At 48.9% G+C, this 20,579-nt stretch overlaps 1 protein-coding gene across 1 annotated transcript in view; it reads right to left on the bottom strand.

Annotated features, from left to right (window-relative positions):
- LOC112219965 (ras-specific guanine nucleotide-releasing factor RalGPS1-like) overlaps positions 1–20,579 on the bottom strand; it is a 294,035-nt gene that overhangs the window by 10,241 nt on the left and 263,215 nt on the right. The window contains 5 exon segments of the mRNA XM_042302718.1: positions 251–293; positions 296–330; positions 1,050–1,098; positions 3,369–3,517; positions 7,069–7,198. Coding sequence (XP_042158652.1) covers positions 251–293; positions 296–330; positions 1,050–1,098; positions 3,369–3,517; positions 7,069–7,198 — 406 coding nt within the window.

Here is a 20,579-nt window from a genome sequence, read left to right as displayed (position 1 = left end):
AGGAAACCATCTAACATCAAATTGTAAAATAGCGAACTCCCCCTTTAACTATAAAACCTGTGAATAAACTGACCGTAGACCAGGGGTTAGGGGCAACTTCCACCAACAGTGTGAAGAGACTGAGTGAGACGGACGCTGCATGCAGTGACAAGAGGTGACCGCGTGACCCCCCACCCTTCTTTTCCCGGTGATGAATGACCTATGACCCTAGAACATGTGACATAACCCGACCCCACCACCACCACTGTACCTGTAGACATAGCTGCGGCTCCGAGGTGAATTACGTAGAGGACCTTCCAGTTGGGGCCCAGTGTGGCATACATGCGTCCCCTGTGCACATTGTCAATAGTCAGTCTGAGTTGCCAGGAGGGTCACTGCTATTTGGTTTACAATACACCACCCCCCCCACCCCCTCCCCCACACACACACTTTCTCACAAGTGTACGTAATAGTTCTGATGTTTAAACCAGACCTGGGACAAATATGTAAAATACTAGATTTAGTTTTCACAGTACAATGAAACCAATTAAATAGTCCCCAAAGCTAAATGAAGCGCAGTGTATTTGACCCAATCACTGATTGGAATTAAAAGACGAGAAAAAAATCGGGTTGAGAATAATTTACACTTCCTGTCGGACGATGAAAAACCGAGATCACATGAGAACGTTGGTCGACACTCAACGCTGGGACATTTAGAACGAATGATATCGTTCCTTAGTGAGTTTTATTCAGTGAGGTCGACTTGACACGCTCAGACAACTCATTTTGCAACAATTTTAAAACAGGGTGCAACGTTAATATCAGGCTTGTAAATCCCTTTGAGATGATAAACATGAGCAACTACGTATACACTATTAGTAAATCATTCAACGAGGTACAGTTCAAAATCGGCACATTCTACGTATGTCTGCTTATCTATGACTACGTCATTCACTAATAGTGTGCAAATAGTGACCCATTTCAAAGTGATAACAAAAAAGGAACAGTATAAGGTTAAGTGCTGGGTTGGGTTGCCATGTTTAAAAAACAAAACGTCAGATGGTACCAACCTTTCCATCCCTGGCGACAGTTCCTCGCCGAATGAGCTTTCACTGCTGCCTACAGGGGAGACAGGGAAACACTGCTGTCACGGGCAGACACTGCTAACTGGCAAACTCACACTACCCAATACTCATATTCTGAGCATTACACAGCGTGTAAAGTCAAAGTTCACTCCAAAAGCAATGTTTGTCAGACATGTTCAGATCACACTGCCGTCAACTACACTCGGTTGATGACGAACCCGAACAGACAGGAAAAATTGGGGAGCTTCTGAAGCAGGTGCAAGAGGAAGCCTGTATAGTGAGAGAGCAGTAGACACGGCCAGCACCACATGGCCAGCACCACAGTAGGGTCCACATGGCCAGCACCACATGGCCAGCACCACATGGCCAGCACCACAGTAGGGACGACATGGCCAGCACCACATGGCCAGCACCACAGTAGGGACGACATGGCCAGCACCACATGGCCAGCACCACATGGCCAGCACCACAGTAGGGACGACATGGCCAGCACCACATGGCCAGCACCACAGTAGGGTCCACATGGCCAGCACCACATGGCCAGCACCACAGTAGGGTCCACATGGCCAGCACCACATGGCCAGCACCACATGGCCAGCACCACAGTAGGGTCCAGCACCACATGGCCAGCACCACATGGCCAGCACACCACAGTAGGGTCCAGCACCACATGGCCAGCACCACATGGCCAGCACCACATGGCCACCACATGCACACCACAGTAGGGTCCAGCATGGCCAGCACCACATGGCCAGCACCCACATGGCCAGCACCACAGTAGGGTCCACATGGCCAGCACCACATGGCCAGCACAACATGGCCAGCACCACAGTAGGGTCCACATGGCCAGCACCACACAGCCAGCACCACACGGCCAGCACCACATGTCCAGCACCACATGGCCAGCACCACAGTAGGGTCCACATGGCCAGCACCACATGGCCAGCACCACATGGCCAGCACCACAGTAGGGTCCACATGGCCAGCACCACACGGCCAGCACCACACGGCCAGCACCACATGGCCAGCACCACAGTAGGGTCCAGCACACGGCCAGCACCACATGGCCAGCATCACATGGCCAGCACCACAGTAGGGTCCACATGACATGGCCAGCACCACACGGCCAGCACCACATGGCCAGCACCACAGTGGCCAGCACCACAGGGGTCGACACGGCCAGCACCACATGGCCAGCACCACATGGCCAGCACCACAGTAGGGCAAACACCACACGGCCAGCACCGTGGTAGGGGCACCGAGGGCAAACACGGCCAGCACCGTGGTAGGGGCGACACGGCCAGCACCGCGGTAGGGGCGACACGGCCAGCACCGCGGTAGGGACGACACGACCAGCACCGCGGTAGGGACGACACGGCAGCACCGCGGTAGGGACGACACGGCCAGCACCGCGGTAGGGGCGACACGGCCAGCACCGCGGTAGGGGCGACACGGCCAGCACCGCGGTAGGGACGACACGGCCAGCACCGCGGTAGGGATGACACGGCCAGCACCGCGGTAGGGACGACACAGCCAGCACCAGGTACGCGTGACCTTCGCTAACACGGAGATGTGTGGATGTCTACAAACCTGGCTACATCTTCAAAGGACATTTTAGTATGTGGACCACATTATTGTTCATAGAATTAACTTTATGTAGCCTTTATTTAACTTGGCAAGTCAATTAAGAACAAATTCTTATTTACAACGACGGCCCTACCCCTGCCAAACGCGGACGACGCTGGGGCAATGGGACTCCCAATCACGGACGGATGTGATGCAGCCAGGATTCGAACCAGGGACTACATAGACGGCTCGTGCGCTGAGATAATGATACTAGTACTCATTCTTTCACGTGTGACTCTGCTGTGGTGTTTGATCCTGTGTGGTATAAACAAACACATTTCTATACACCAGACATGGGTCTATTGTTTCCACTGGCTTTGGTCTTGGTTAGACCCATTAGACTCATTTGAGTTCTGAACAAATGTCGGACGAACTTCGACTTTAGAGTGAACCATCATCACATTAAACTAAGTGTTTGCATCAATACAAAGTTTGCATCAGACCCCCCCCCCAAGAGGGAAATATTTAATCCAAAAGATAGGCCTAGAAGAAAAGGCTGAAGTAAGGACAGATTTAAATATAGATTTAACTCGGTGACTGCATACCCTGCTATGGAGACAGACTATAAAATAGATGTTGCAGACAAGACTTCAAGAAAAGTGCAATTAAAAAGTGAGGCTTTGTGGACATCTTTTAACATGTGGTGTTGAGGTTGTATGAGGTGTGTGTGGGGGGTACCTAAAGACATGCCGTTAGATATGGCCATGCTGTGTGGGTCATTTCGAGCCGGGCTCTGGGACTCCAGGAAGCTGTCATCCAACAGGTGGCGTGGCTTCTCAATGGGGAACGTGGCGCTCTTACTCTCCACCATGCCGTACGCCATCATACTAGGGGAAGATGGAGAGAGTCAGGGGGAGAGAGAGTGGAGAGAGAGAGGGAGAGTAACAGAGGGAGAGTGACAGAGGGAGAGTGACAGAGGGAGAGTAACAGAGGGAGAGTAACAGAGGGAGAGTAACAGAGGGAGAGTAACAGAGGGAGAGAGAGAGTAACAGAGGGAGAGAGAGAGTAACAGAGGGAGAGTAACAGAGGGAGAGTAACAGAGGGAGAGAGAGAGGGAGAGTAACAGAGGGAGAGTAACAGAGGGAGAGGGAGAGTAACAGAGGGAGAGTAACAGAGGGAGAGTAACAGAGGGAGAGTAACAGAGGGAGAGGGAGAGTAACAGAGGGAGAGTAACAGAGGGAGAGCAACAGAGGGAGAGGGAGAGTAACAGAGGGAGAGTAACAGAGGGAGAGAGTAACAGAGGGAGAGGGAGAGTAACAGAGGGAGAGTAACAGAGGGAGAGTAACAGAGGGAGAGGGAGAGTAACAGAGGGAGAGTAACAGAGGGAGAGTGACAGAGGGAGAGAGAGAGCAACAGAGGGAGAGTAACAGAGGGAGAGTAACAGAGGGAGAGAGAGAGTAACAGAGGGAGAGTGACAGAGGGAGAGAGAGAGAGGGAGAGTAACAGAGGGAGAGAGAGCAACAGAGGGAGAGAGACAGAGGGAGAGTGACAGAGGGAGAGAGAGAGCAACAGAGAGGAGAGAGTAACAGAGGGAGAGTAACAGAGGGAGAGAGAGAGTAACAGAGGGAGAGAGACAGAGAGGGAGAGAGAGAGCAACAGAGGGAGAGAGAGAGTAACAGAGGGAGAGAGAGAGCAACAGAGGGAGAGAGAGAGTAACAGAGAGAGAGAGAGAGTGACAGAGGGAGAGAGAGTAAGGAGAGAGAGAGTAACAGAGGGAGAGAGAGGGAGTAACAGAGGGAGAGAGAGAGGGAGAGTAACAGAGGGAGAGAACAGAGGGAGAGTAACAGAGGGAGAGAGAGAGTAACAGAGGGAGAGTGACAGAGGGAGAGTGACAGAGGGAGAGTAACAGAGGGAGAGGGAGAGTAACAGAGGGAGAGAGAGAGCAGAGGGAGAGTAACAGAGGGAGAGTAACAGAGGGAGAGTGACAGAGGGAGAGTAACAGAGGGAGAGGGAGAGTAACAGAGGGAGAGAGAGAGCAACAGAGGGAGAGTAACAGAGGGAGAGTAACAGAGGGAGAGAGACAGTAACAGAGGGAGAGTGACAGAGGGAGAGTAACAGAGGGAGAGAGAGAGCAACAGAGGGAGAGAGAGAGCAACAGAGGGAGAGTAACAGAGGGAGAGTAACAGAGGGAGAGAGAGAGCAACAGAGGGAGAGAGAGAGTAACAGAGGGAGAGAGAGAGAGTGACAGAGGGAGAGAGAGTAACAGAGGGAGAGAGAGTAACAGAGGGAGAGTGACAGAGAGAGAGTAACAGAGGGAGAGAGAGAGTGACAGAGGGAGAGAGAGTAACAGAGGGAGAGAGAGAGTAACAGAGGGAGAGAGAGAGGGAGAGAGAGTGACAGAGGGAGAGAGAGAGTAACAGAGGGAGAGAGAGAGTAACAGAGGGAGAGAGAGAGTAACAGAGGGAGAGAGAGAGTAACAGAGGGAGAGAGAGAGTAACAGAGGGAGAGAGAGAGTAACAGAGGGAGAGAGAGAGTAACAGAGGGAGAGAGACAGAGGGAGAGTGACAGAGGGAGAGGGACAGAGGGAGAGAGAGTGGCAGAGGGAGAGAGAGAGTAACAGAGGGAGAGTGACAGAGGGAGAGTAACAGAGGGAGAGAGAGAGCAACAGAGGGAGAGAGAGAGCAACAGAGGGAGAGTGACAGAGGGAGAGTAACAGAGGGAGAGAGAGAGTAACAGAGGGAGAGTGACAGAGGGAGAGTAACAGAGGGAGAGTAACAGAGGGAGAGTGACAGAGGGAGAGTAACAGAGGGAGAGAGAGAGCAACAACAGAGGGAGAGAGAGTAACAGAGGGAGAGAGAGAGTAACAGAGGGAGAGAGAGAGTAACAGAGGGAGAGAGAGAGTAACAGAGGGAGAGAGAGAGAACAGAGGGAGAGAGAGTAACAGAGGGAGAGAGAGAACAGAGGGAGAGAGAGAGTAACAGAGGGAGAGTGAACAGAGGGAGAGTAACAGAGGGGGAGAGAGCAACAGAGGGAGAGTAACAGAGGGAGAGTAACAGAGGGAGAGAGAGAGTAACAGAGGGAGAGAGAGAGTAACAGAGGGAGAGAACAGAGGGAGAGAACAGAGGAGAGTAACAGAGGGAGAGAACAGAGGGAGAGTAACAGAGGGAGAGAGAGAGTAACAGAGGGAGAGAGAGAGTAACAGAGGGAGAGTAACAGAGGGAGAGAGAGAGTAACAGAGGGAGAGAGAGGGAGTAACAGAGGGAGAGAGACAGAGGGAGAGAGAGAGGGAGAGGGAGAGAGCAACAGAGGGAGAGTAACAGAGGGAGAGAACAGAGGGAGAGTAACAGAGGGAGAGTAACAGAGGGAGAGTAACAGAGGGAGAGAGAGTAACAGAGGGAGAGTAACAGAGGGAGAGTAACAGAGGGAGAGTAACAGAGGGAGAGTAACAGAGGGAGAGTAACAGAGGGAGAGTAACAGAGGGAGAGTAACAGAGGGAGAGTAACAGAGGGAGAGTAACAGAGGGAGAGTAACAGAGGGAGAGAGAGAGTAACAGAGGGAGAGAGAGAGTGACAGAGGGAGAGAGAGAGTAACAGAGGGAGAGAGAGAGTGACAGAGGGAGAGTAACAGAGGGAGAGTAACAGAGGGAGAGTAACAGAGGGAGAGAGAGAGTAACAGAGGGAGAGTAACAGAGGGAGAGTGACAGAGGGAGAGTAACAGAGGGAGAGAGGGAGAGTAACAGAGGGAGAGTAACAGAGGGAGAGAGTAACAGAGGGAGAGTAACAGAGGGAGAGTAACAGAGGGAGAGTGACAGAGGGAGAGTAACAGAGGGAGAGTAACAGAGGGAGAGAGAGAGCAACAGAGGGAGAGAGAGAGTAACAGAGGGAGAGTAACAGAGGGAGAGTAACAGAGGGAGAGTAACAGAGGGAGAGTAACAGAGGGAGAGTAACAGAGGGAGAGTAACAGAGGGAGAGGGAGAGTAACAGAGGGAGGGAGAGTAACAGAGGGAGAGTAACAGAGGGAGAGTGACAGAGGGAGAGAGAGTAACAGAGGGAGAGTAACAGAGGGAGAGTAACAGAGGGAGAGTGACAGAGGGAGAGAGAGGGAGAGTAACAGAGGGAGAGTAACAGAGGGAGAGGGAGAGTAAGAGTAACAGAGTGACAGAGAGAGTAACAGAGGGAGAGTGACAGAGGGAGAGAGAGAGTGACAGAGGGAGAGAGAGAGTGACAGAGGGAGAGAGAGAGTGACAGAGGGAGAGAGAGAGTAACAGAGGGAGAGAGAGAGTATCAGAGGGAGAGAGAGAGTATCAGAGGGTGAGTAACAGAGGGAGGAGAAAAGATGATTGTGATGTGGCAAATCATTGCACTCTATTGGAGACGTACTGCGATATCTTATTATATTCAGTGACACTGAAACACAAGTACTGTACACAGGCACTCACTTGTTGCCCAGGCTGTGGCTCTTCCTGTGGCGAGAGGGGGGAGGCGTGGGCATGTGCACCATCACCGAGGCGTCGGGACAGGTGGGTCTCCGGTAGTTGTACCTCACAGAGGCAGACACATCAGACGGACCTGAGAGGAGGAGCAAAACGAGAGGCCCTCAGTAAAAATGATTCCCACAAGTCAGAATCCCTCTAGTCCTCATCATTGGTCATTAAAACAGGAAACAGGAAATGGTTCTCAACACTATCCGATACACCCCCACCCCACTGAACCTGAGACATGGGACAAAAACACCCCTGGTTGTTAGGTACTCTGCTCTCAGTTCAAAAGAGCAGACAACAAATCTCAGAAACCCTTGCCATTTGACCTTCTGACCCTGGAATCTGGTAAATGAATCCCATTCATGAAATGATTAATGGCTGTATGTGCTAGAAGACTAAGGCTAGATCATCTGTGGGTGCACGCAAACCATTTCAAAGACTGTGTATCTTTAGATTGAACTACTGTAGTCCAGTGTGCTGAGCAGAGACCATTGACGTTATTCAGAATCTGCCCACTAGGTGGGGTCAGTGGGTTGTAGTTTGAGCACATAGACATGTTTGCTGTTTTAATTAGCCTCTATCCACATGTGATGAGTGTATCCTTCCATGTACCCGCATGTATGATAACAGCTGTATAATGAGCCTATCCACGTTTTCACTCTTGCTAGGTTTGTGGGCTTGGCGAGGGCATGTGGTGTTGCCATGTGCTTTCTCTGCCAGTGGAACCTATGACTCAAGTCTCGGTTCCCCCTCTGTGTGGCGCTTCGCACTAAGCCCACTGGGGACCATTCAATTAGTCATGAAATCACCAGATTAAACTCAGCACTGCAGTCGGGAAGACCTCCACACACACTTGAGCCTGTTTTACATTTCCAAAACAAGGACGATAAATGGCCAACAATATATGCTGTTGGAACTTAATTTATGAGAACATGGTTCAAAGTCAATGAGCGAAGCAACACCATCCTTAAAAGACTGGACTTCTACCAATTCTTGTGATTTTCAGTGACAAAGATTTTTATTGATCCGAAACTGAGGGGTCGGTGTCGACTCCACGGCCCACTTTGGTCTTGATTCCAATACCTAGACTTGGGGATAGGCCATGTCTCACGCAAAGATGAGAGAAAAACAAATGACCAATCACAGAGCCATATACATTGGGGAGTATACAATTCATTTTTAAGTAATTAATTTGCATTTTATTGCATGGCATAAGTATTATAGTCTGTGAGAGCTGGAATTCTTACTGGTTGGTAGGTGATCAAATACTTTTGTCATGCAATAAAATGCTAATTAATTACTTAAAAATCATACAATGTGATTTTCTGGATTTTTGTTTTAGATTCTGTCTCTCACAGTTGAAGTGTACCTATGATAAAAATTACAGACCTGTACATGCTTTGTAAGTAGGAAAACCTGCAAAATCAGCAGTGTATCAAATACTTGTTCTCCCCACTGTATGTTTCTCTGGCCAATCAGTCTGTCTGGAGGAGTAAAGAGGTCTAGACACAGGCTGTCATAGTGAAACCTTAATGGCCCGTGTTCATGTAGAGAAGGGTTCTGGGTTTACCACCACGCAGCTCGTCGAGGGCATCTCATCTCGCTACGTCTCCTACCGGTTCTAATGATGTTTTCATGGTAAATCTCATCTTGCTACTTCTCCTAATGGTTCTAATGATGTTTTCATGGTAAATTTCATCTCGCTACGTCTCCTACTGGTTCTAATGACATTCCATGGTAAACAAACTGCAGCAACAAATGAGAGCCTTCCTTCCTCCCACGCTATGTTTGGCAGTAAATACTTCCCGACCCACAGCTAAATGAGCTAAATGCTCTCCATGTGTGGCCCATTATATTTCCTTTTTAAAGGCTACCTGGTCTTGACTAAGTACCTGCAGCTGAACTTGGTATTAGGGCCAAATTAATAAACCCCAGCACAGTGTGATGCAGTCGGAACGAGTATGTGAATCAGATACTGGTCCGAACGGGAGTGTGATTCAGATACTGGTCCAAACGGGAGTGTGAATCAGGTACTGGTCCGAACGGGAGTGTGAATCAGGTACTGGTCCGAACGGGAGTGTGATTCAGATACTGTCCGACTGGTCAGATACTGGTCCAAACGGGAGTGTGATTCAGATACTGGTCCAAACGGGAGTGTGAATCAGGTACTGGTCCAACGGGAGTGTGAATCAGGTACTGGTCCAAACGGGAGTGTGAATCAGGTACTGGTCCAAACGGGAGTGTGAATCAGGTACTGGTCCGAACGGGAGTGTGAATCAGGTACTGGTCCGAACGGGAGTGTGATTCAGGTACTGGTCCAAACGGGAGTGTGAATCAGGTACTGGTCCAAACGGGAGTGTGAATCAGTACTGGTCCGAACGGGAGTGTGAATCAGGTACTGGTCCAAACGGGAGTGTGATTCAGATACTGGTCCAAACGGGAGTGTGAATCAGGTACTGGTCCAAACGGGAGTGTGAATCAGGTACTGGTCCAAACGGGAGTGTGAATCAGGTACTGGTCCAAACGGGAGTGTGAATCAGGTACTGGTCCAAACGGGAGTGTGAATCAGGTACTGGTCCAAACGGGAGTGTGAATCAGGTACTGGTCCAAACGGGAGTGTGAATCAGGTACTGGTCCAAACGGGAGTGTGAATCAGGTACTGGTCCGAACGGGTGTGTGAATCAGGTACTGGTCCGAACGGGAGTGTGAATCAGGTACTGGTCCGAACGGGAGTGTGAATCAGGTACTGGTCCGAACAGGGGTGGGAGTGTGAATCAGGTACTGGTCCAAACGGGAGTGTGAATCAGGTACTGGTCCAAACGGGAGTGTGAATCAGGTACTGGTCCGAACGGGAGTGTGAATCAGGTACTGGTCCAAACGGGAGTGTGAATCAGGTACTGGTCCGAACGGGAGTGTGAATCAGGTACTGGTCCAAACGGGAGTGTGAATCAGGTACTGGTCCAAACGGGAGTGTGAATCAGGTACTGGTCCGAACGGGAGTGTGAATCAGGACTGGTCCGAACGGGTGTGTGAATCAAGGACTGGTCCGAACGGGTGTGTGAATCAGGTACTGGTCCGAACGGGAGTGTGAATGAGGTACTGGTCCGAACGGGAGTGTGAATGAGGTACTGGTCCGAACGGGAGTGTGAATGAGTTACTGGTCCGAACGGGAGTGTGAATGAGGTACTGGTCCGAACGGGTGTGTGAATCAGGTACTGGTCTAAGCGATTCTTCATGAATGACGTAATATGTCAGGAGTCATTTCATCATTAAGTAGAATACTGTATAAACTACTGAACACGTCACTGAACATGTATGACATGGTGATCCCTGATGGCTGCTCGGTCATTGCTGCATGGTAAAAATACTAAATACTGTGGGGGATGCTGTCAATTGGGTGTAATGGCGCCCGTTTGGCGGTTCTATAACACATCCCATCAAGGCATGCTGGAACACATGTTAACGTACCCCACTTAGCTAGTCTTTCATGTTGGAAGTCTGTTCCTGCAAATCGGTAGAACACATTCAAATCAGCCACAACACACACACACACACTATTCTTCTGCCATAGACAATACCGGTCTCCTGCTGGTCATATGGCCAACGTAAGACTTCAAGTAAAGTTTGTATGGCTACACAGAGATAACTGACCCATAATGAAGGGAGTGTCTCCCATTCTTCTCTGCAGATCCCCTCAAGCTCTGTCAGGTTGGATGGGGAGCGTTGCTGCACAGCTATTTTCAGGTCTCTCCAGAGATGTTCGATCGGGTTCAAGTCCGGGCTCTGGCTGGGCCACTCAAGGACATTCAGAGACTTGTCCCAAAGACACTCCTGCGTTGTCTTGGCTGTGTGCTTAGGGTGTTGTCCTGTTTGAAGGTGAACCTTCACCCCATTCTTAGGTCCTGAGAGTTCTGGAGTAGGTTTTCATCAAGGATCTATCTGTACTTAGCTCTGTTCATCTTTGCCTCAATCCTGACTAGTCTCCCAGTCCCTGCCTCTGAAAAACATCCCCACAACATGATGCTGCCACCACCATGCTTCACAGTAGGGATGGTGCCAGGTTTCCTCCAGACATGACGTTTGGCTTTCAGACCAAAGAGTTCAATCTTGGTTTAATCAGACCAGAGAATCTTGTTTTTCAGGGTCAGAGTCCTTTACATGCTTTTTGGCAAACTCCAAGTGGGCTGTCATGTGCCTTTTACTGAGGACTGGCTTCCGTCTGGTCTCTCCACCAATCAGGCCTTTATGGTAGAGTGTTGCAGAGTTGGGAGAACCTTCCAGAAGGAACCCCATCTCCACAGAGGAACTCTGGAGCTCTGTCAGAGTGACCATCAGGTTCTTGGTCATCTCCCTGACCAAGGCACTTTTCCCCCCGATTGCTCAGTTTGGCCAGGTGGCCAGCTCTAGGAAGAGTCTTTGTGGTTCCAAACATCTTCCATTTAAGAATGATGGAGGTCAATGTGTTCTTGGGGACTGTAACGTTCTTTGCTTCATGGAAACATGGCTTACTCGAGACACGCTATCGGAGTCGGTACAGCCAGCTGGTTTCTTCACGCATCGAGCCGACAGAAACAAGCATCTTTCTGGTAAGAAGAGGGGCGGGGGGTGGTATGCCTTATGATTCATGAGACGTGGTGTGATCATAACATACAGGAACTCAAGTTCTTCTGTTCACCTGACTTAGAATTCCTCACAATTAAATGTCGACCGCATTATCTACCAAGAGAATTCTCTTCGATTATAATCACAGCCGCATATATTCCCCCCCAAGCAGAAACATCGACGGCACTGAACGAACTGTATTTGACTCTATGCAAACTGGAAACCACATATCCTGAGGCTGCATTCATTGTAGCTGGGGATTTTAACAAGGCTAATCTGAAAACAAGACTCCCTAAATTCTATCAGCATATTGATAGTGCTACCAGGGCTGGTAAAACCCTGGATCATTGTTATTCTAACTTCCGCGACGCATATAAGGCCCTCCCCCGCCCTCCTTTTGGAAATGCTGACCACGACTCCATTTTGTTGCTCCCAGCCTATAGACAGAGACTAAAACAGGAAGCTCCCGTGCTCAGGTCTGTTCAACGCTGGTCCGACCAATCTGATTCCACCCTTCAAGATTGCTTTGATCACTTGGACTGGGATATGTTCCGCATTGCGTCAAACAACAACATTCACGAATACGCTGATTCGGTGAGCGAGTTTATTAGCAAGTGCATCGGCGATGTCGTACCCACAGAAACTATTAAAACATTCCCAAACCAGAAACCGTGGATTGATGGCAGCATTCGCACGAAACTGAAAGCGCAAACCAGTGTTTTTAACCACGGCAAGGTGATCGGAAACATGATCGAATACAAACAGTGTAGCTATTCCCTCCGCAAGGCAATCAAACAAGCTAAGCGTCAGTATAGAGAGAAAGTAGAGTCACAATTCAACGGCTCAGACACAAGAGTTATGTGGCAGGGTCTTACCGTCAATCACGGATTACAAAAAGAAAACCAGCCCCGTCGCGGACCCGGATGTCTTGCTCCCAGACAGACTAAACAACTTCTTTGCTCGCTTTGAGGACAATACAGTGCCACTGACACGACTCGCTACCAAAACCTGCGGACTCTCCTTCACTGCAGCCGACGTGAGTAAAACATTTAAATGTGTTAACCCTCGCAAGTCTGCAGACTCAGACGGCATCCCCAGCCGCATCCTCAGAGCATGTGCAGACCAGCTGGCTGGTGTGTTTACGGACATATTCAATCAATCCTTATACTAGTCTGCTGTTCCCACACGCTTCAAGAGGGCCACCATTGTTCCCGTTCCCAAGAAAGCTAAGGTAACTGGGCTAAACGACTACCGCCCCGTAGCACTCACTTCCGTCATCATGAAGTGCTTTGAGAGACTAGTCAAGGACCCTACCTGACACCCTAGACCCACTCCAATTTGCTTACCGCCCAAATAGGTCCACAGACGATGCAATCGCAACCACACTGCCCTAACCCATCTGAACAAGAGGAATACCTATGTGAGAATGCTGTGATGATGAATACTCATCATCAAGCTCGAGACCCTGGGACTCCACCACCACCTTGTGCAACTGGGTACTGGACTCCCTGACAGGCCGCCCCCAGGTGGTGAGGGTAGGTAACAACATCTCCACCCCGCTGATCCTCAACACTGGGGCCCCAGTGTTCTGAGCTCTCTCCTGTACTCCCTGTTCACCCATGACTGAGTGGCCATGCACGCGTCCATCTCAATCATCAAGTTTGCAGACGACACTACAGTGGTAGGCTTGATTTCCAACAACGACGAGATGGCCTACAAGGAGGAAGTGAGGGTCCCCGGAGTGTGGTGTCAAGAAAATAACCTCACACTCAACGTCAACAAAACAAAGGAGATGATCGTGGACTTCAGGAAACAGCAGAGGGAGCAGCCCCCCTATCCACATCGACAGGACAGTAGTGGAGAAGGTGGAAAGTTTTATGTTCCTCGACGTACACATCACGGACAAACTGAACTGCTCCACCCACACAGACAGCGTGGTGAAGAGGGCGCAGCAGCGCTTCTTCAACCTCAGGAGGCTGAAGAAACTCAGCTTGTCACCTAAAACACTCACAAACTGTTACAGATGCACAATCGAGAGCATCCTGTCGGGCTGTATCACCGCTTGGTACGGCAACTGCTCTGCCCACAACCGTAAGGCTCTCCAGATGGTAGTGAGGTCTGCACAACGCATCACTGGGGGCAAACTACCTGCCCTCCAGGACACCTACACCACCCGATGTTACAGGAAGGCCATAAAGATCATCAAGGAGAACAACCGCCCGAGCCACTGCCTGTTCATCGTGCTATCATCCAGAAGGCGAGGTCAGTACAGGTGCATCAAAGCTGGGACCGAGAGACTGAAAAACAGCTTCTATCTCAAGGCCATCAGACTTAAACAGCCATCACTAACATTGAGTGGCTGCTGCCAACACACTGACTCAACTCCAGCCACTTTAAATATAGAAAAATTGATGTAAAAATGTATCACTAGCCACTTTAAACAATGCCACTTAATATAATGTTTACATACCCTACATTACTCATCTCATATGTATATACTGTACTCTATACCATCTACTGCATCTTGCCTACGCCGTTCTGTACCATCACTCATTCATATATCTTTATGTACATATTCTTTATCCCTTTACACTTGTGTGTATAAGGTAGTAGTTGTGGAATTGTTAGCTAGATTACTCGTTGGTTATTACTGAATTGTCGGAACTAAAAGCCCAAGCATTTCGCTAAACTCGCATTAACATCTGCTAACCATGTGTATGTGACAAATAAAATGTTGTCATTTGATTTGACTTTAAATACTGCAGACATGTTTTGGTACCCTTCCCCAGATCTGTGCCTCGAACAAACCTGTCTCGGAGGTCTACGGACAATTCCTTTGACCCCCTCATAGCTTGGTTTTTGCTCTGACATGCACTGTCAACTCAGGGACCTTATATAGACAGGTGTGTGCCTTTCCAAATCATGTCCAATCAACTGAATTTACCACAGGTGGACTCCAATCAAGTTGTAGAAACATCTCAAGGATGATCAATGTAAACAGGATGCACCTGAGCTCAATTTCCAGTCTCATAGCAAAGAGGCTGAATACTTGTAAATAATGTATTTCTGCTTTTTAATTTGAATACATTTGCAAAAATCTCTAAAAACCTGTTTTCACTGTCATTATGGGGTATTGTGTTAAGAGTGCTGAGGATAAAATAAAATAAAATGAATCCATTTTAGAATAAGGCTGAAATGTAACAAACTGTGAAAAAAGTCAAGGCAACCTTTGAGAAATTATATGAAACTAGGGACACCAGGTCGAAGCAAAGATTCACTTGTAGAAGTAGCAGCCTACGTTACATAAAGGACAATAAATCCAGATTCCACATCATGGAGCAATCTACTTCCTACAACTGCCCAAATTAAGACTTGAAGAGCTGCTTCTGTGTGGGCAGCGCTCAGTCTAACAAGTTATCCTGAAGGCATGGCCTTGCCACGTGTACCCGGCTCCGTCTTCAACTCGTAAACTCTACTGTGGCCGCATGGGGACCGTAGTCGGTCTGGACGGTCAGCTGGTTTTAGGCAGACCCAAGGGGACTATGTGGACTTCCTGTGTGTCTCATACATTTTCCTCTTGTGGTGGAGGCTAACTGGCTGTAGCATCGTGTTAATGAGAGGCATGTGCTTAGGCCTTGGCTGAGTCTCTCGTCTCCAAATACGTCCGATGTCTGTCTGTTATTCGAGAACGTTCTCTGGAAACACAGCTTCAGTAGAAGTCACAATGAGGGCCAGTTAGTGGAGTGTTCAACATAATACCCTCTGTGTGAGGGCCAGTTAGTGGAGTGTTCAACATAATACACTGTGTGAGGGCCAGTTAGTGGAGTGTTCAATATAATACACTGTGTGAGGGCCAGTTAGTGGAGTGTTCAACATAATACACTGTGTGAGGGCCAGTTAGTGGAGTGTTCAACATAATACACTGTGTGAGGGCCAGTTAGTGGAGTGTTCAACATAATACACTGTGTGAGGGCCAGTTAGTGGAGTGTTCAACATAATACACTGTGTGAGGGCCAGTTAGTGGAGTGTTCAACATAATACACACTGTGTGAGGGCCAGTTAGTGGAGTGTTCAACATAATACACTGTGTGAGGGCCAGTTAGTGGAGTGTTCAACATAATACACTGTGTGAGGGCCAGTTAGTGGAGTGGTCAATATAATACACTGTGTGAGGGCCAGTTAGTGGAGTGTTCAATATAATACACTGTGTGAGGGCCAGTTAGTGGAGTGTTCAATATAATACACTGTGTGAGGGCCAGTTAGTGGAGTGTTCAATATAATACACTGTGTGAGGGCCAGTTAGTGGAGTGGTCAACATAATACCCTCTGTGTGAGGGCCAGTTAGTGGAGTGGTCAACATAATACCCTCTGTGTGAGGGCCAGTTAGTGGAGTGTTCTATGTGAGAATGCTGTTCATCGACTACAGCTCGGCATTCAACACCATAGTACCCTCCAAGCTCGTCATCAAGCTCGAGACCCTGGGTCTCGACCCCGTCCTGTGCAACTGGGTACTGGACTTCCTGACGGGCCGCCCCCAGGTGGTGAGGGTAGGCAACAACATCTCCTCCCCGCTGATCCTCAACACTGGGGCCCCACAAGGGTGCGTTCTGAGCCCTCTCCTGTACTCCCTGTTCACCCACGACTGCGTGGCCACGCACGCCTCCAACTCAATCATCAAGTTTGCGGACGACACAACAGTGGTAGGCTTGATTACCAACAACGACGAGACGGCCTACAGGGAGGAGGTGAGGGCCCTCGGAGTGTGGTGTCAGGAAAATAACCTCACACTCAACGTCAACAAAACTAAGGAGATGATTGTGGACTTCAGGAAACAGCAGAGGGAACACCCCCATCCACATCGATGGAACAGTAGTGGAGAGGGTAGCAAGTTTTAAGTTCCTTGGCATACACATCACAGACAAACTGAATTGGTCCACTCACACAGACAGCATCGTGAGGAAGGCGCAGCAGCGCCTCTTCAACCTCAGGAGGCTGAAGAAATTCGGCTTGTCACCAAAAGCACTCACAAACTTCTACAGATGCACAATCGAGAGCATCCTGGCGGGCTGTATCACCGCCTGGTACGGCAACTGCTCCGCCCTCAACTGTAAGGCTCTCCAGAGGGTAGTGAGGTCTGCACAACGCATCACCGGGGGCAAACTACCTGCCCTCCAGGACACCTACACCACCCGATGTTACAGGAAGGCCATAAAGATCATCAAGGACATCAACCACTGCCTGTTCACCCCGCTATCATCCAGAAGGCGAGGTCAGTACAGGTGCATCAAAGCTGGGACCAGAGACTGAAAAACAGCTTCTATCTCAAGGCCATCAGACTGTTAAACAGCCACCACTAACATTGAGTGGCTGCTGCCAACACACTGTCAATGACACTGACTCTACTCCAGCCACTTTAATAATGGGAATTGATGGGAAATTATGTAAATATATAAACAATGCTACCTTATATAATGTTACGTACCCTACATTATTCATCTCATATGCATACGTATATACTGTACTCTATATCATCGACTGCATCCTTATGTAATGCATGTATCACTAGCCACTTTAACTATGCCACTTTGTTTACATACTCATCTCATATGTATGTACTGTACTCGATATCAGCTACTGTATCTTGCCTATGCTGCTCTGTACCATCACTCATTCATATATCCTTATGTACATATTCTTTATCCCCTTACACTGTGTATAAGACAGTAGTTTTGGAATTGTTAGTTAGATTACTTGTTGGTTATTACTGCATTGTCGGAACTAGAAGCACAAGCATTTCGCTACACTCGCATTAACATCTGCTAACCATGTGTATGTGACAAATAAAATTTGATTTGATTTGTTCAACATAATACACTTTGAGGGCCAGTTAGTGGAGTGTTCAACATAATACCCTCTGTGTGAGGGCCAGTTAGTGGAGTGTTCAATATAATACACTGTGTGAGGGCCAGTTAGTGGAGTGTTCAACATAATACACTGTGTGAGGGCCAGTTAGTGGAGGGTACCACTTGTGAGTGGGTGTTCAATATAATACACTGTGTGAGGGCCAGTTAGTGGAGTGTTCAATATAATACACTGTGTGAGGTGGGCCAGTTACTAGAATGTTCAATATAATACACTGTGTGAGGGCCAGTTAGTGGAGTGTTCAACATAATACACTGTGTGAGGGCCAGTTAGTGGAGGGTACAATATAATACACTCTGTGAGTGTGGGCCAGTTACTAGAATGTTCAATATAATACACTGTGTGAGGGCCAGTTAGTGGAGGGTACAATATAATACACTCTGTGAGTGTGGGCCAGTTACTAGAATGTTCAATATAATACACTGTGTGAGGGCCAGTTAGTGGAGTGTTCAACATAATACACTGTGTGAGGGCCAGTTAGTGGAGGGTACAATATAATACACTCTGTGAGTGTGGGCCAGTTACTAGAATGTTCAACATAATACACTGTGTGAGGGCCAGTTAGTGGAGGGTACAATATAATACACCGTGTGAGTGTCTGTTTGGTATATTCAAAGCACGTGTGTTTGCTCATGTTTTAGGGGTATTTGTACAAGTCTCTGTGTGTGTACAGTTGCTGTCTGTGTGTCTGTGTGTCTCTCTGTGTGTCTCTGTGTGTGTGTGTCTGTGTGTGTCTCTGTGTGTGTGTGTCTGTGTGTGTGTGTGTGTACAGTTGCTGTCTGTCTGTCTGTCTGTCTGTCTGTCTGTCTGTCTGTCTGTCTGTGTGTCTGTCTGTGTGTCTGTCTGTGTGTCTGTCTGTCTGTCTGTGTCTGTCTGTCTGTGTCTGTCTGTCTGTCTGTGTGTCTGTCTGTGTGTCTATGTGTCTGTGTGTGTGTCTGTGTGTTCTATACAGTTGTTGCTGATAGGAAGATGTGATGTTCTGTGGGTTTCATGCCATGTAACAGTTATTCGTTATATAAATTAAACTAGTTTTAAACCATTTCAAGAATGTGCTGTATGTTATTTTGGATAAACACGAGATACTTTGTCCAATGTGAGTATATGTTTTAGAGCCTGTGAGTGTGTGTGTGCGTGCAGTGGTGTCTTCTGGATTCTGTCATGTTGTTTTGCCCTTGTTCTGTACGGAGCGATTGAGTAACGCTATACCTCATCCCATTGGCTCTGGGCGTGCAGGGCTTGAATGCTGTTGGTGTAATGGGTTTGCCGACAAAATGGAGACCTGGCCCAAGAACCAGAGACTTTCTTTATTACATGTTATCCCTAACTAAATCAGGGGACAGACGAAGGATACATCCCTAGTCCATGGGATGGCTAGTATCACCACCATCATGACATTATCATTTGGCTCCTGCTCCTTCCTCGATGGGGAATCGCCCCCCCAAAGCCTTGCTCGATGGAGAACCCCCCAAACTTTCCTCGATGGAGAACCACCCCAAACTTTCCTCGATGGGAAACCCCTAACCTTCCTCGATCGGAAACCCCTAACTTTCCTAGATGGGAAACCCCTAACCTTCCTTGATGGGAAACCCCTAACCTTCCTAGATGGGAAACCCCTAACCTTCCTTGATGGGAAACCCCTAACCTTCCTAGATGGGAAACCCCTAACCTTCCTAGATGGGGAAACCCCTAACCTTCCTAGATGGGGAAACCCCTAACCTTCCAATGGAAAACCCCTGACCTTCCTCGATGGGGAAATCCCTAGCCTTCCAATGGAAACCCCTAACCTTCCTCGATGGGAAACCCCTAACCTTCCTCGATGGGAAACCCCTAACCTTCCTAGATGGGAAACCCCTAACCTTCCTAGATGGGAAACCCCTAACCTTCCTAGATGGGAAACCCCTAACCTTCCTCGATGGGGAAATCCCTAGCCTTCCAATGGAAACCCCTAACCTTCCTCGATGGGAAACCCCTAACCTTCCTCGATCGGAAATCCCCCAACCTTCCTAGATGGGAAACCCCCCAAACCTTCCTTGATGGAAACCCCCCAACTTTCCTAGATGGGAAACCCCTAACCTTCCTTGATGGGAAACCCCTAACCTTCCTAGATGGGAAACCCCTAACCTTCCTTGATGGGAAACCCCTAACCTTCCTTGATGGGAAACCCCTAACCTTCCTAGATGGGAAACCCCTAACCTTCCTAGATGGGGAAACCCTAACCTTCCAATGGAAAACCCCTGACCTTCCTCGATGGGGAAATCCCTAGCCTTCCAATGGAAACCCTAACCTTCCTCGATGGGAAACCCCTAACCTTCCTAGATGGGAAACCCCTAACCTTCCTAGATGGGAAACCCTAACCTTCCTTGATGGGAAACCCTAACTTTCCTAGATGGGAAACCCTAACCTTCCTTGATGGGAAACCCCTAACTTTCCTAGATGGGAAACCCTAACCTTCCTTGATGGGAAACCCCTAACCTTCCTAGATGGGAAACCCTAACCTTCCTTGATGGGAAACCCTAACCTTCCTAGATGGGAAACCCCCTAACCTTCCTAGATGGGAAACCCCTAACCTTCCTAGATGGGAAACCCTAACCTTCCAATGGAAAACCCCTGACCTTCCTCGATGGGGAAACCCTAGCCTTCCAATGGAAACCCCTAACCTTCCTCGATGGGAAAAGCCCCAACCTTCCTCGATGGGAAAACCCTAACCTTCCTCGATGGGAAAACCCCTAACCTTCCTCGCTGGGAAAACCCTAACCTTCCTCCCTAACCTTCCTCGATGGGAAACCCTAACCTTTCTAGATGGGAACCCCCCAAGCCTTGCTCGATGGGGAATCGCCCCCCCCTAAGCCTTGCTCGATGGAGAACCCCCAAACTTTCCTCGATGGAGAACCACCCCAAACTTTCCTCGATGGGAAACCCCTAACCTTCCTTGATGGGAAACCCTA

This window comes from Oncorhynchus tshawytscha, linkage group LG20, assembly GCF_018296145.1.
Source record: "Oncorhynchus tshawytscha isolate Ot180627B linkage group LG20, Otsh_v2.0, whole genome shotgun sequence".
In the NCBI taxonomy this organism is placed as follows: domain Eukaryota; kingdom Metazoa; phylum Chordata; class Actinopteri; order Salmoniformes; family Salmonidae; genus Oncorhynchus; species Oncorhynchus tshawytscha.
This window is presented reverse-complemented; position numbering and strand designations above follow the sequence as displayed.